Source organism: Prionailurus viverrinus, chromosome D3, assembly GCF_022837055.1.
Source record: "Prionailurus viverrinus isolate Anna chromosome D3, UM_Priviv_1.0, whole genome shotgun sequence".
Taxonomy (NCBI): domain Eukaryota; kingdom Metazoa; phylum Chordata; class Mammalia; order Carnivora; family Felidae; genus Prionailurus; species Prionailurus viverrinus.
In genome coordinates this window covers 42,330,916-42,348,614 of record NC_062572.1, presented here as the reverse complement: position 1 = coordinate 42,348,614, position 17,699 = coordinate 42,330,916, and the positions used below count along the sequence as shown (strand labels likewise).

At 35.6% G+C, this 17,699-nt stretch overlaps 1 protein-coding gene across 1 annotated transcript in view; it reads left to right on the top strand.

The window, feature by feature from the left end:
- Positions 1-16,604, top strand: part of SMCHD1 (structural maintenance of chromosomes flexible hinge domain containing 1) — a 162,082-nt gene extending 145,478 nt beyond the window's left edge. The window contains exons 46-48 of the mRNA XM_047827631.1: positions 7,910-8,068; positions 8,331-8,445; positions 15,547-16,604. Of these exons, the coding sequence (XP_047683587.1) occupies positions 7,910-8,068; positions 8,331-8,445; positions 15,547-15,571 (299 nt within the window). The 3' untranslated portion in view covers positions 15,572-16,604. The remainder of the gene's footprint in view (positions 1-7,909; positions 8,069-8,330; positions 8,446-15,546) is intronic.
- Positions 16,605-17,699: the final 1,095 nt, after the last annotated feature.

Sequence of the window (17,699 nt, the reverse complement as noted above, 5' to 3'; positions counted from 1 at the left end):
CCCCACGTCGGGCTGTGCACTGACAGCCCGGAGCCTAAAGCCTGTTTCGGATTCTGTGTCTCCCGCTCTCTCTGCCCCTCCCCTGCTTCTGCTCTCTCTCTCTCTCAAAAATAAAGATAAATAAACTTAAAAGAAAAACATCAGAAAAAACAGGTCAGTCAGGGCCAATGAAGCAACATAAAAAGTCTCAACTCATATCACTCTAGCACTACAGTTTATGGCAGTGGTTCCCAAGCCAGAAAGAATTACCTGTGGAACTTTAAAAATGCACAGGTGTGGTACTGACAGTTTTCAGTTTACATGGGCATCTTAATGTCAGTATAACAGCATAAAGCATTATCTAGATCTTTGGGAAAAAAGCATTTAATTCAAGATTGTTGTGCCCTTGTTGGACTGTCAAATATGTAAAGTTAACAGATAATGCAAGGATTTAAAAAATATGTTACATACCCTTCTTGTTAAATATCTTCAAAAATACACTCCACCTGCAGACTAATGATTCAGCAGTAAGAACTCATTAAACAGTTTAAAAAATGAAATAAGATAATTTAATATTATTGATATAAGATACTTTTGGTTGTAACCAATAGTAATCAGCCATGACCACTTTAAACAAACAAGAATATACTGGAAAGAAATTGGAAGAAATCACGGATTCAGAGGAGATTGGAAACAGCCAAGACAAAATCAAGGATGACTCTGACATTCAGCATCCTTGAGTTCCTTGCACCCAGACCTCAGTTTGCATTTTTTAACATGACTCAGGGAGGTACCTGGCTGGCTCAGTCAGTAGAGCATGCAATGCTTGACCTCAGGGTCGTGCGTTGGAGCCCCACATTGGGCATGGAGCCTACTTCAAAACAAAACAAAAACCCAAAAAACATGACTCAGACTCTAAAACTCCTAGGAGAGAGATATTCCCTCCTTAATCAGCTGGCCATAGTTAGCTGATCAGATCAGATAGAACAAACAGAGCTTTGAGAGATTCACAGAGAAAAAGCAATTTTGAACTAGACCATCACCACAAAAATTGTCTCCTACTAGCACATTGAAAAGCAGAGTGTTTGTCTTCTAAGTAATTTTCCCTCACAGTGTTTTGCATCACAGTATTTGATAAGAGATAAGAGCAAGTAAAATCAGCATAAAACATAAAAAATTGGTACTTACATGTTGTAAAATAAAGTGATTAAAAATGAGATCTTGAATAACATGTAAGTACATGAATTTTTTTCATTAAACAAAGACACTTAGATATTAAAAATCTAATCCCAGAATATACAAAAATTGTCATTTGTTGGGTGCTTAATATATATGAAGAAGTTATAATAAAGGTAGAGGAAGTGAGTAAAGAGAAACTTGAGAAAATTTAAATGACAAACACAGTGCCACATGAGTAGTAAACTGTAAAACAGGAATCTGTTATGTAAAGGCTGTGTCTATGACACTGCTTTATGTTCTTTATAAGAAATCTAACAAAATATAAGGTAAAATTAAAGAATTAACAAAAATGCCATATAAACGTTGAATAGAAGTCCCCAATAACAGGTATTATTGATGCCAAAGTTAACCTTAAGGCAAAGACACTAAAAGGACAAAGATAAATTGATTTTCATAAAAGATATATTCTATACTAGAGGTACAAAACTTAATAAACTTGATACAATAAATACAGAGCCAAAATTTTTAAACTGTTAACAATAAAGATAGAAACATTTTGAGGAGCCATTATTACATGACAAATTATTAGTCAAAAAAATAAGAAATTACCACCTAATAAGTTGCATTACCAGTATCTTCTTAGATATTTATAGACTATATCACAAAAATTGGTCATACTTTCAGTGGATCAAATTGCTACTCAGCTACAGTGAGACTACAAATGTTAAAAAAGCAAATTTTACTTAGGGTACGTTTTGTGGCATAAGGTAATAGAACTCTAAAAGTAACTGTTCCTTTTCTCCCACAGTAACTACCCCAGAGAGTCTACATTTAGAAATCAGTATTTCATCAAAAAAGATAAAGTTTAAGTGTTATGAATTAGACTTAGGAGACATGAAGATAGCCAACATCGCATATAGATCAAATCTACAGGCTGAATGCTTTTATTGTTAAATGAGAAAGAAAATATTCAAGTTAAATGACAGGAAAAAAATACATTTCAAGAAACAAGGACAACCAAATGAATTAAAAAAAAAAAATCTTGTACTGAATATGTAATTCCTAGAGATGGTCTTGGGCAAGAACAGATACAAGAGGAATATTGGGTCAGAGCATCTATTTAGACAAAGAGATAGCTTAGGTTTCTATATTATAAATACATTTAGCATCTCCAAATAAAATGGACTAAATTCTAGAAAATTGCAGATGAGCAAAATTGAATTAAATAAGACAGAAAATTTACATAGACCATTACCTGAAGAAGTATTCAGAAAGTTCATCCTATAGGTGTTTTTTTTAAGTAAATTTTAAATATAAATTGTTGCAGAATATAAACATGGAGAAATACCCAGGTCATCTTATGAAATTAATAACAAACCTAGTATTACCACTCTTGAAATGTATTCAGGAAGTTCTTGGCACAGTTAAATAGAAATAAGGGCTTAATATGGAAAGAAGTAGTTTAATGTTCCCTTTACCTACAGTGATTTTGCCCCAGATACGTGCATGGTTGGCTTCTTTCTTACCAGTCTGTACCCTCATGTTACACCTTCAGAAAGAACTTCCTTGATGACCCTATCTGAAATTAGAAGGGATTTGTTATAGAAGTACTGAAAGAAATGAGAAAGTATTTCTCAGTTAATTAAAAAAAATTTTTTTTAAGTTTATTTATTTTGAGAGAGAAAGAGTGTGCGCACCCAAAAGTGAGGAAGGGACAGAGAATTCCAAGCAGGCTCTGTCACTGCAGAGCCTGATGCAGGGCTCGAACCCACAAACCATGAGATCATGATCTGAGCCGAAATCAAGAATGTTGCTTAACTGACTGAGCCACCCATGTGCCCTATAGTTAATTTTTTTTTTAAGTTTGCAGAAAATTTTAAATCACTGGAGAAAACAGAAAGGCAAATGATAAACTTGGAGGGGGGGGATTGCAACATATGCTAGAAAAAGGTATTATAGGGGCACCTGGGTGGCACAGTCGGTTAAGCGTCCGACTTCAGCCAGGTCACGATCTCGCGGTCCGTGAGTTCGAGCCCCGCGTCCGGCTCTGGGCTGATGGCTCGGAGCCTGGGGCCTGTTTCCGATTCTGTGTCTCCCTCTCTCTGCCCCTCCCCCGTTCATGCTCTGTCTCTCTCTGTCCCAAAAATAAATAAAAACGTTGAAAAAAAAAATTTAGAAAAAGGTATTATAGCCCTATTATTAAAAACAACCTTTAGGGGTGCCTGGGTGGCTCAGCTGGTTGAGCATCCAACTTCGGCTCAGGTCACGATCTCTCAATTGATGAGTTCGAGACCCGCATCGGGCTGTGTGCTGACAGCTCAGAGCCTGGAGCCTGCTTCGGATTCTCTGTCTGTCTCTCTGTCTGTCTCTCTCTCTCTGCCCTTCCCCCACTCATGCTGTCTCTCTGTCTCAAAGAAAAACATTAAAAAATTTTTTAAAACAACCTTTAAAAAAAAGAGGAAAGATTATAGGAAAATGGATGGATAATATAAATCAGCAATTTTCAGTGGAATAATAATAGTTAATATTTGAAGGCTTACTTAGATATTGGATCCTTTGTTAAACGTGTCACTGGAATGATTTCATTTACTGCTGCTTTCACTGGATAGATGAGAATGTAGAGGCTCAAAAAGGTTAGATAACTTTCCCAAGTTCAGAACAGTATTTGTTTTCATTTTCACAGCGAAGTGAAAGAATAGAAAGAAAATTATTTTATTTCTGGATTACATAATTAAGATGATTTTCTTTTCCACTATCCTTTTCTGTATATTTTTCCAGATCTGTGTGTCACTTTTATAATTAGAAAAGGTTCTAATTGTTCTTAATACTGAAGTTCTTTGAAGCAGTAAATGATCTTCTAGGTTATATGCTTACATAAACCATCCCACATATACACAAGGCTTTTCTTTCACTCAGGTGAATATTAAAAATAGCACATTTTTTCAAGCTAAATATTAGAAATGTTAAATGCTTTAATTGAATTTAGAATCTGGGAAATGCCTGATATAATGTTAAAAGGAAAATGGTTAGAACATACAAATGCAAATATCATACATGATAAAAATTAAACATGCAAACTTCGTGGAATGAAAAACAAGAAAAAGGTAAGATGATACACCTACTGATTTTTTTTCTGACCTTTTCTGTATTATTCCACGTTTTTTATAGAGATCTCATAAGTAGAAATGCCTCTTAAAAAAGTATTAATAACTGTGGACATTGTAGAAGCCAACATACAGACATATGTATTCTATGTCTGGCCAGCTTAGACATTGTTATATCATGTTTAATTTAGTCTAATATTTAACCTCTCAGTTACTGCTGTCCATTTATTTTGTTGTCGTTTTAAGTAAAACCATTCTTAATGTTTTTAGAAGTAGTGACCAAAATTATTTAAGTGCTGTGGTTTTCAGGGCAAGGACATATTGTTCTATTATGAAAATAAATAGAGCAGTAACAGTGAACTTCCACGGACCTATCATCTAGTCACTCTTATTTCATTCATAAACCCTCTTATCTCACAACCTGCTCTGTTCTCCTCTCTCCAGGTATATTATTTTGGAGCAAATCAAAACAGAGGTTCTATTTTTTTTCTCACCCAGTCATAAGTGCTGATCCGGTTTTTGCCAATAAAGTTCTTAGAATCATATAGAACATAAAAGTTTGAGGAGACCTAAATATTATTTAGTAAAGTCTACATGTCCCTCTACCTGCTTGGATCTTCTAGTAGTAAAAAAGTTGCTTTTGCCTTCTAAGCAGACTTTAAATATTTGCTTAATACCAGCCATTCACATATACTTTCAATTCCTTTATATTATTTTTAGTAACTGCTTACATGGTCATTCCTCAGGGTACATTGAAACAATCTATATATTTCTTTAATATGTTTCATACATAAATGAATGCATTGTATTTTGAGCTTTGTTCCCTTTATATGAAGTAATTTTTTTTTTAGTATTTTGCTGTTTTCACAATAAAATTTCATCAGTGGATTCCCTAGATAATTGAAAGTTTCAGACAACATACAAAGACTAACAAATCATTTATAAACAGAATTAAATGTGAATTTTGAACGTTTCTCTTTGGCAAAATTCTTTTTAGTGAGTTAGGAAAGACTTTTATAGACCCCATGGTAAATAGAAGTTACATTTCATGAACAAAAAATTGGGTGTTAAGGCATATTAAATTAAGCTGCTAAGGGGTGCCTGGCTGACTCAAGTTGGTGGAGCACACTCTTGATCTTGGGGTTGTGAGTTTGAGCCCCATGTTAGGCTTAGAGATTACTTTAAAAAAAAATTGCTACTGTCCATCTTATTCATAAAATATGAACCAACTGTTAGTGCTGCATTTAATGAGAAATATTAACTAATATTCCATCCCTCTGCTTATAAATAAAAGGAACCCTATTCTCTTAAAGTGTTTCAATATACTAATTTCTTGAGTATTTAAAAATGAAAGAGGGGGCACCTGGGTGGCTCAGTCTGTTAAGCATCTCTTAGTTTCAACTCAGGTTATGATGGTTGGTGCTCTGCACTGAGAGTGCAGAGCCTGCTTGGGATTCTCTTCTCTCTCACTGCCCCTCCCCTGCTCATAGTTTCTCTCTCTTTCTCTCTCTCTCTCAAAATAAATAGACTTTAAAAAAAGGTAAAGGAGGGGCGCCTGGGTGGCTCAGTCGGTTAAGCGGTCGACTTCGGCTCAGGTCATGATCTCGCGGTTTGTGAGTTCGAGCCCCGCGTCGGGCTCTGTGCTGACAGCTCAGAGCCTGGAGCCTGCTTCGGATTCTGTGTGTCCCTCTCTCTGACCTTCCCCCATTCATGCTCTGTCTCTCTCTGTCTCAAAAATGAATAAACATTAAAAAAAAAATTTAAAAAGTTAAAGGAATATAAAAATACAAGAACCTCATAACTAACTTCTTAAGAAATAGGATATCAGACTCTTAAGTATAGAAAACAAACTGATGGTTACCTTCCAGAAGGGAGGTGGGTGAAGGGATAGGTGAAATAGGTAATGGGGATTAAGGAGTCTGCTTTTTTATAATGAACACCATGTATTATATGGAAGTGTTGAATCACTTGTACACCTGAAACTAACAGAACACTGTGTGTTAATTGGAATTTAAATAAAAAATAAATAGAATATCAAGCCCTAATGGCCTGAAGTTTTGTGTATCTTTTTCTAAAGGGCAGCATTCTGATGTATACAGATCTGGAACATAATTTTGTAATTCAATCACATCCAAAATACGTACATTTTTACAGTATCTTACTATGTAAAGAATGCACTTTGCCATGTAAAGAATATACTATGTAAAGTAAGAAAACATAACATTACTAGGAAATTAAAAGTACTATCAGACTAGAAAACCAATCTTTTTTCTAGACACCTTTAAAAGTTCCCCATATGTCATAAAGAATTAAGGATCATCAGGACCTTGTCATTACTCAGTTTTGTATAGAATATGTATTTAAATGTATGAACATACTGGGGCACCTGGGTGGCTCAGTGGGTTAAGTGTCTCACTCTTTCGGCTCAGGTCATGAGGTCAAGTCTCATGTCGGGCTCTGCACTCAGAGCAGAGATTGTCTCTCTCTGCCCACCGCCTCCCCCCCCACATACACTCTCTGTCTGAAAATAAAGATTTTAAAAGTAAATATATGAATATATTCATAAGCATACACATATGCATGTGTATTTTTTTGCTTCTTCATCAAAATGCTAGGTTTCTTTTCCAGACACTGTTCTTGCCCCTTAAAGTACAGGATATTTCATCTTATATCTGACTCTTAAATAATTTTTCCATAATTTTATATGTAAACTAGTTTATATATTAAATGTTTGGGCATTTGTGTGTCCATTCCCATGCGTATTGATCATCATTTTGTGTGACCAGAGTGTCAAAGGCCAGATAGTAAATATTTTAGGGTTTGTGGTGACCAAGAGGCAAAATTGAGGGTATTACTGAGGTATTTATATAACCATTTAGACTGTAACAATTTAAAACTATATAAAGCATTCTTGTCTCTTGGCTGTAATCTTCTGGCCTCTGAATTGGGAACCAGATTGTATTTAATAATATTTAGTGTCTAATAAATCATACAGGCAAAAAAATAGTCTCAAACCTGAATAATGTAATACATTTTTAGGCATAGTAAGTTTTAGAAAGTTAAGCTTTTTGAAAATAAAGTATCAAGAGTGCATTTTTGAAAGCTATGTTTAAGATAAGGGTCATATCTAGAAGTAGTGATTTTCTAGCGGTACTATTTTTCTTTAAGTAATTTCTCTGTCCAGTGTGGGACTCGAATGCAGTATTCCCAGATCAAAAGTCACATGCTTCACCCACTGAACCAACCAGGTGCTCATAGCCATACTATATTTAATGCATTTGCTCCCTTCCCCCCAAATTTCTCAATGTGGAATTAGAATGAATACTGACTATCAGACATAATATAAACATTGACTGTGAGAGTGATCCAATTCACAGAGCACTTTTACATAGAAAACTCTTTCCTGACACAGAAATAAATTTATTAAAGTCAAGCAATTGAAGAAAATTAAAATGTAATAAGCACCAGTCTTGTGCTGGGTCTAAACTATATTTTTATTTTGTTTACATTGAACAAAGTTTTGTGGCTTTAAAAGAAGTTCCCACATGCTACTATAATAAAATGCCCTGTGTTCCTAATTCTTCTTTCCTAAAACATTGACTTGATATATCAGTAGTTTTAATCAGTTATCTTTGGTTTCTTTGCAGATCTTCTTCAACAGTATCGTACTGCTGTGAACAAGTTGAACAATGTGATTGAGGACCTTAACCGTCAGTTAGAGTACCTTCACACTCCTGATATGAAGAAGAAAAAACAAGAACTTGATGAACAAGAGAAAAATCTGAAATTAATTGAGCAGAAACTAGGTTTGTGCTTGTTTTTTGTTAACTTCTACTTTCTCTGCATGAAGATAAATATTTATGATTAGAGAGAGTTCAACTATAAGAAGAAAGAAGGTGAATGATTCATAACTTAAGTTGATGCTCTTGTTCTCCAAGTCCTTTGATAAATGATTGTAAGCTGTTTTCTTAGCAGGAATAGTAAGAAGCATTCTCAGTATTGTTTTTTAGTTCTTTTTATAAATTAAGATATACATAAGTTCATTTTCTACACTTTCTATCTTTACAGGTATGACTCCCACGCGTAAGGGTAATGACTCATTGCGCCATCCAACAAAGGTTGAAATGACAGATTGTCCAATTCCTCCTAAAAGAATGAGAAGAGAAGCTTCAAGACAAAATAGGTGAGTTTATTGTGATCTCAGAGTTATTATTGGTTAGTTTATCAAAGCTCTTGGGTCATCATACTTAAAAACCAGCACAGGGGTGCCTAGGTGGCTCAATTGGCTAAGTGTTTGACTCTTGATTTTGGTTTAAGTCATGATCTCAGAGTTAGTGAGTTCGAGCTCCACCTTGGGCTCTATGCTGGCAGCATGTAGCCTACTTGGGATTCTCTCTCAAAATGAATAAATACATAAACATTAAAAAAAAAAAACATTTAAAAAAACAGCATGAATTATTTCTGATTTCCCCCTTGAGCCAGAATTAGGGTTTTGTTTTTGTTTTGTTTGAAAAATAAATGATGAATAATGAAGATAAAACATAATTATTATATTGTCCTAGGATACTGCAGTTTTCTAAATGATTTTTGCTAATTATTTAGACGTGTTTATAGTTTAAGCTATTTTGTTTAAATTCAGTGTTAAGATTTTTTTTTAATTTTTTTAAGTTTATTTATTTTTGAGAGAGAGAGCATGAGTGGAGGAGAGGCAGTGAGAAAGGGAGAGAGAGAATCCCAAGCAGGCTGTGCACTGCCAGCCCAGAGCTCTATGTGGGGCTCGAATCCATGAAACCATAAGATCATGACTGAAGCCAAAACCAAGAGTGGGACGCTTAACCAACTGAGCCACCCTGGCATCCCTAAAATCAGTGTTAAGATTTAAACTGCATTTCTGTTGTTTGACCTACTTTGTAGATACACTACATTCTGCTTCATAGGATCAGTAGCTTGCTAAGTTAGAATATACAGAACCATTTGTATGTTATTTACTTAAAAAGTGCTTATAATGGTTGGTTGGGAAAATCAGATACCACTTAGATAGCTCCCCAAAATCCCAGCAAAGCCATCTGCAGCCTAACTCAGTGGTAAGAAAACTGTCCTTTTTTAGATTAGGTGTTAGTAAGGCCATCCCACAGTGAGATACTATGTATGGTACTGGGGTTTCTTGTACATTATTTCAAAAGGTTTAAATATGGACTCTGCCTGAATAAATGTCTCATATTGACCTTAGAGGAATTTGAGACTCTGGTGTTTGGGATTGGTATTCCGTGCCCTTTCATGTACATATTCTCCATTTATTCAGTAACTGTGTGAATGCTTATTTTGTGCTCTATGTTGCTGGGTGAGTAAAAATGGCATGGTTCTTTCCCCTTCATGGAGCTCTACAATCCTGTGCAGAAACATAGTTCCAAAAAGTAAACATTTTCCTATATATAAAATAATGTTAAGGTCTATGAAAGAAAAAAGGATTAAATGATAGAGAGTGGGGAAACTTGATTCTCAGGAAAGATCATTTTAGCAGAGAACTGAAGGGAAAGAAGCTGCCAGCCATATAGGGATTGGTTTCAGTCAGAGGGAAAACAGGCATGGAAGCTCAGAGAAAGCAACAAGTGTAGCATGTTTGAGGAACTGAAAAGATGCTTTTGTGTGGCTGAGGCATGGTGGAAAGAAGGAAGAGTGTTTGGAGAAGTAGCCGAAAGCCAGATTATCTGCCTCCCCTCTCCCCGCAAAGATAAATCTGTGTTGCAAAAAATTGTGAGAGAAAATACTTTATATTTTATGTCCATTCTATGTTTTGAGTACCTAATATTGTGTGCTAACAAGGGGAAGGGTCTCTTAGAATAGCTTCCTTTAAAGTAAATTAAGAAGGAGAGCTACTGAAGTGATGAGATTTTAAGAATACAGTTCTCATCAGTATGAGAGAGGTGTTTCCACACATGGATATATGAATGATGTGTATTTGTTATGGGTACACGATATATAGAAATTATTCTGACCACTCAAAGTGTGTTGGGACAGTACAGCATTGGAAAGAATATTTGCAATGGATTTAAACGCATACAGTTTTTATAAATCACAAGTTCAAAATGCAAAAGAATCCTCACTGATGATCATTGGTAATTGCTAGGGTGCTGACTCATTGCTATAAAGATAGACATATTCATAAAGATATATATGTTCTTTCTTATATGAACTGTGTTTCAGGGTAACCAAATAGAAAAAAAAAGTTTTCATAGAAATTCTTTAGGGGTGCCTGTGTGGCTCAGTCAGTGAAGCGTCTGACTTTGGCCCAGGTCATGATCTCACTGTTTGTGGATTCAAGCCCCACATCAGGCTCTGTGCTGACAGCTCAGAGCCTGGAGCCTGCTTCAGATTCTGTGTCTCCCTCCCTCTCTCTGCACCTCCCCTGCTCGCACTCTGTCTCTCTTTCCAAAAATAACATTAAAAAAATTTTTTTTTCAATTCTTCTTTAAAATATTATTTATATAGGTGCACCTGAGTGGTTCAGTTGTTTAAGTGATCTTGATCTCAGCTCAGGTCTTGATCTGAGGGTTGTGAGTTCAAGTCCCACATTGGACTCTACACTGTGTGTGGAGCCTACTTAAAAAATCTTCAAATTGTAACATCATGATTTTGCCACCACTAATAAATAATAGATCCAGGCAATAATAATAGATACCCAAATGATTAGGTAAAAAGTTGATGGGAAAACTTAATAATGGAAAGATCAGATTGATATACCTGAAGCCACTGATTGATCTTAGCAACACTAAAAGCAGGACATTTGCAATTGTGTGATTGAGTAGGAAGTAACCTGAATCTAATGAAGCTTCTAGTTAGTGCTTCCTGACTGAAGCTCTGTGGAAGAATTAAGCACTCGAGAAAATTATTTTCCCTAGGATGGTATGTAAATGGTAACCTTCTAGATGGTTTGGGAAGGAGGTTAATTCATTGCATCCAATCGATACCTTCCAACATAAGACCTTAATTCTCACAAACTGAGAACAGTTTGATTTAACTACCAGTGTACAGGAAATAAGGGGAATTTAGGAACAAGTTAAATGGTACCATCAGGAAGTAATCAGCCAATCCAGAATGTCAAGAATGGGACATTGTACAGGGCAAATGACTGGTTTTGTTAATTGGTCCCATAAAAGAAGGATAGGAAGAAGGATGAGCTAACTTTTGTAGGATAAAAGTGTTTGAAAGATGTAAGAATCAAATGCAATGTGAAATCCTTGTCTGAATCCAGATTTGAATCTTTAATATGACAACTTTGGAAAAATTTGGAGAAATTTTAGTGTCTCCTAGATATTAGATACATTAAGGAATTATTTTCTGTATAACATTATATAGTATTTACATTAAAATAAATATATTAGAAATGTGTACTGAGGTATTGGTTAAATAACCTCATGTCTGAGGTATACTCTAAAATACTGCAGGAGGGGGGAAAAAGTGACAGGATATCAAAAGAAGATTGGGCAACATATTATAAAATTATTGCAGCTTGAAATGGGAATTCATTATATTATTCCCTCTTTTTTCATGTAGGTTTACTATAATGTTTTTTTTTTTTCTTGGCAGTTTTGTTTTTTTTTTTTTCTTCAGTAATGTCTATACCGAGTAAGGGGCTCAAACTCAACCATGATAACAAGAGTCAAATGCTCTTCTGACTGAGGCATATAGGCACCCCTACTATAATTTTTAAAGAAGTGTTCTATTTTTTAATTTATTATGGGGACCATATTTCCAGTTTTCTAAGAGACCAAGGAGGAAATTCCTGCCAAGCAGTTCTAGAGTAAAGTACACATTTTTAAAGTTGCACCATAGCCCCAGACCTTGTAGTTACTAAAGTACAACTATACATGTCACTGATTTGGATCTTAATTAAGATTTTAATTAATTAAGATTTTGTAGCAACTCAGAGGTGGCATGGGCTAGAGTTGATTTTTTTTTTTTTTAATGTTTACTTATTTTGAGGAGCACGAGCAGGAGAGGTACAGACTCTCTAGAATCCCTATCAGTCTCCACACTCGGGGCTTGATCCCAAGGACCGCAAGATCATGACCTGAGCCAAAATCAAGAATCAGATGCTTAACTGAGCCACCCAAGTGCCCTGATTTTTTAGTTTATCATTATGTTGTTAGTAGTGGTAGTATCATTTTCATTAAAGTCATACATGTATATAAATCAAATGCCATATAAGATTTAATGTTCTGTAATGTGAGCCACATGTTTAATTTTTTAGGTTTTCTAGGAGTTGTGTTAAAAAGAAACAGAGGCACCTGGGTGGTTCAGTCAGTTAAGTGTCCAGCTTGGATTCAGGTCATGATCTCATGGTTCATGGGTTCAAGCCTGGGTAGGGTTCTCTCCTGTCAGTGCAGATCCCACTTCGGATCCTCTGGCCCAGCCCCTTCCCCCCCCCCCCCCCCCCCCGGTGTGCGCGCGTGCTCGCTCTCTCGCTCTCTCTCTCTCAACATAAATGAATAAACTTAAAAAAGAAGAAGAAACATTAATAGATTTTTTTAAGTTTATTTGAGAGAGACAGTGACAGCACAAGTGGGGGGAGGGTCAGAAAGAGAGGGAGAGAGAGAATCCCAAGCAGGCTCCACTCTCTGCCAGCGCAGAGCCAGCACAGGGGTTTGAACTCAAGAAACTGTGATACCATGATCTGAAATGAAACCAAAAGTCAGTTGCTTAACAGACTGAGCCACCCAGGCACCCCTTAATAATTGATTTTTTTGAATCTAGTATATAAAATATTATCACTGTAACATGTAAATAGTGTCAAAAAGTTTTGAGATATTTTAAATTCTTTTTTTCATACAAAGTCTTTGAAAATCAGAAGACTGTAAATCTCTAAGAACTAGTTACATTGCAAGTGCTCTGAGCCACACGTGGTTGGTGGCTACCATATTGGAGAGCACAGGTATAAAAAGGGGCTTATGATGATGAAATCATGTATCCTATGCATTCTCACCCATCCCATTCCCAGAGGCAACTTTAACTACTCAGTTTTAGTTATTCTGTTGCTGCCTCCCTATTTTTTATATACTGTGTCTGTCTTGTTTTACCAGCTTTAAGACAGTACAACTCACCTGGCCCCTTAGTGTAGAAGTCCATATTGCTTGGCCCACCTAATGACTTTTGGACTGAATTGTTTGGAGGTGTTTTAGAACTTTCCATCATGATGCAGAAGGAGTTATAGTTACAAAAATCAGAATATATTATTAGGAGAAGGATAGAGCCAGGATAAGGTAACAGATTACAAATACTGTTACTGAAAAAACTAAAGTCAAACTTCACAGAAAAATAGAAAAAATACATGAAGACAACAAAGGAGACACAAAAAACCAATTCTGACTATTGGGAATCCTAGAATGAAGAAAATGGAGAGGCAAAAATATGTGAAAGAGAATTTCCCAGGGATTATTAATACATGAAAGGGCCCACTGAAGGCCCAGCACACTGACTGACCATAACGGCACAATGACTGATGTACCAGAATATATTTCATAGTAAAATTTTAGAGTATCAAGGGAGAGGGGAAGAGCATAAATGTTTCCAGAAAGCAAAACAGAACCATATTGTCTGTACAGCTTTTGACACACAGAAAATAAAGCATTGCTGTTTAGCTTTGTGGTAGCAGTGTTAGAAGTTTAAGGTTGAAAATGTGGTATATTCTATCCCATCGCTTTCTCCCCTTTTGTATCCTCTTTATCTTTGGAAGATTTAAAATGTTTAAGCTTCCATTTAAAATTTAAATTACTGGGGCACCTGGGTGGCTCAGTCAGTTAAGTGTCCAACTTCTGCTCAGGTCATGATCTCGTGGTTCACGAGTTCGAGCCCCGCGTCGGGCTCTGTGCTGACAGCTCAGAGCCTGGAGCCTGCTTCTGATTCTGTGTCTCCCTCTCTCTCTGACCCTCCCCCCATTCATGTTCTCTCTCTGTCTCAAAAGTAAATAAACGTTAAAAAAAATTTTTTTTTAATTTAAATTACTGTTTAGTAAATTCCTCATCCCTAATCTCTGCCAGTTCTCCATAGATCTTGAACCAGTAATTCTTGCACAATCTCAAAAACTTCAGAGCATTTGAAATGAAAATATCTTGAGGTACCTGGGTGGCTCATTCAGTTAAGCATCTGACTCTTGGTTTCAGCTCAGGTCCTGATCTCATGGTTGTAAGATCGAGCCTCCATGTCAGGCCCTCTGCTGACAGTGCAGAGGCTGTTTGGGATTCTCTGTCTCTCCCTCCATCCCTCCCTCTTTGTCTGCCCCTCCCCCACTCACATGTGTGCGCTTTCTGTCAAACATTAAAATATATATATCTTAACAGTATTGAAATACTGATATATTTCATCCATACAGTTGGAAACAAATTTAATGTTAAGTAGTAAATAGCATAACTTTGTATTTACATTTTTATTTTTATTTGTATGTATATTACATACTTCTGTATGTTAATTTTATAGAGATTACATACTATAATTTGTCAACTCTAAGATGATATAAGAATCAACATTATTTTATGAAACGTTAAAACATTGCAGATTTACTCATGACATTAAAAGGTAGGCTTCCAAGATGTTAAATGTGGATCTTAGAATCCACAAAATATGTTTGGCCATGTATGATAGTGTGTGGTAGGCTCGTTTTCTTCAGTAGAGGCTTCAGTTTCCTAATTCGTTTGCTACTCATAGAGTTAAAAATTAGCAAATGTGCGTCTTCTGTTTGGAGATGGCAGTTCAGGGAACTCTCTTTAGGAAATAAAGTATTTAGATATATCTGACCAAAAAAATACTGGCATACATATATATATATCAAAGTGTTCATTGTGTTCATGTCTATGTGAATGGGATTATCGGTATTTTTAAATGTTTTTCCTTTTGCTGGTATTTTGTGACTTATCTATAATAAGCATTATAATTCTTGTTTATTTCTAAAGCAGTAATCTAATTTAAGGAAAAGGGGAAAAGAAAAGCAAAAATCTTAAGTTTTGAGGTCTGAGATATGCCAAAGAACTATAATACAAATTACCTGTTACTCTATATGTTAAGTACTGCTTTTATTTTTGAGGATTTCTCTCTTTCTTGGCATACATGTGAAAGAAGTAATTATATACAAGGATTCAATTAAATATGTTTATACCAAGAATTAACATAATTAATGGAACATAGTTCCATTGGGTACTTAACCATCTATGTCTGATGTGGGAGTTTAGGAAAGGAAAACCGTGGTACCTAAAATTTATTACTTTTTTTTTTTTCCCCCCGCTTTGACTAGGATTATAACCAAATCAGATGTGTGAACAATTACAGAGAAGAGGGAACCATTGGTCTCACTGAGAATGCCCTGCCTTCTGCAGCTCTCTTTCAGAAGACCAAGAGAGTGACTTACCAGACTGAATATTTCTGGGGGACGATACAACTATCTGGGCATGCATTTTGATGTCAATCCAGATGGGACTGGAAACAGCCATTCAGTTTTTTGAAACTCACTGGACAGTATGGATTTACTGGAATTATTGCAGTCATCATGCCCTTTGGTTGTTATTATCTTGCAAATGTGTCAGGAAAATATGCAAATATGGCAGTGACTATAGAACTGGCACATAGCATTTATTAATCCTGAAGAAAAGTATATGTACTATTTTTCAGTATGATTATCATGGATATGCTAGAACTATTTCTTGAAAAAAAAACCTTTTTAATACTTTTGTGTGAATTTATTTAACAAAACTGTTTTGTCTGTTGTGTCTAAGGAAAGTTCTAGAGGTTAGGTATTTAATTGTAAATATGTGAGGGAACTCTTAATGAAGAATTCAGAATAAAAATAGAAAAAGCACAGGTATCTGGGAATTCAGATATTAAGATACATGGAAAAACGTTCAGTTGATGAGTGAACTTGTGACAGCAGTAGCATTTTAAATTTCTAAAGACTTATCCTGTATATATATAAGATATGCAGCGGCATCAATTTTTATAAGTATTGTTTGACTTTATTAATACTAGATGATATAGTCTCAGCCTTAATTCTACATTTTCATTATTTTGTAATTTTTTATTACTATTTTTAAAGGGTTAAAGAAGTCGTACAGTCCCACATTAATGTAATAATAGTCTACTAGAAAGTTGCTGCAAAAATGTTCAAAATGTGTTTTAATTCAAGCTAATGTATGTCAATATATATGTCTTTGTGTAAGTCCAGGACTATTGTTCTGTGAAGTTATTTTGTAAGGAAATGCTTTTGGTACAGTTTTGTGTCCCAGGAAATGTGTGTGTTTTTTAATCCTTTCTGAGTATACAGTAAGGTTAATAAAGAGGATTGTTTCTTCCCTATTAGATAAGTGTTTTCCTTTTTTAACATTGAAAGCTCTATAAAAGTTAAGTTGGTAAAACAAAGCTAGAGGCATCACGATTTTGGACTTCAAGCTATGTTACAAAGCTATAGTCATCACAACAGTATGGTGCTGGCACAAAAACAGACACATAGATCAATGGAAGAGAATGGAAAAGCTAGAAATGGACTCAAAACTATATGGTTAATTAATCTTTGACAAAGTAGGAAAGAATATCCAGTGGGAAAAAGACTGTCTCTTCAACAAATGGTGTTGTGAAAACTGGACAGCAACATGTAGAAGAATGAAACTGGACCACTTTCTTACAATGTACACAAAAATCAAAATGGTTGAAAGACCTAAATGTGAGACAGGAAACCAACAAACCCTAGAGGAAAACACAGGCAGCAACCTCTGACCTTGGCCAGAGCAAATTCTTACTAGACACATCACCAAAGGCAAGCAGGAAAAAACGAACCACCAGCACTTCAAAAAAGATAAAAAACCTTTTGTGCATTGAAGGAAACAATCAACAAAACTAAAAGGCAGCCTACGGAATGGGAGAAGATATTTGCAAACAACATATCTGATAAAGGGTTAGTATCCAAAATCTGTGAAGAACTTACCAAGCTCAATACCCAAAAATAAATAATCCAGTTAAAAAACGGACAGAAGATATGAATAGAGATTTTTTTCCAAAGAACACCTCCAGATGGTTAACATACCTGAAAAGATGCTAAACATCACTAATCATCAAGGAAATACAAATCAAAACCATGATGAGATACCACCTCCCACCTATCAGAATGGCCAGAATTAACACAAGAACCAACAGATGTTGGTGAAGATGCAGAGGGGACAGAAAGAGGCTCACCTCTTTTAAGGACACAGCACCACTGAATGCATGTGACAGTTCGTAACTTTTTTTTCCCCCAAACTCAACATACTTTACGAGGCTCTGAGGAATAGGATATTTAGTTTGTGTAAGAATCATTAGCCTTAGTGACAAATAAATTCAACTCAAGGTTTTAATGTATACAAAGGCTACAAAATACAGATTCAAGGGGACATATGCACCCCGATGCTTATAGCAGCATTA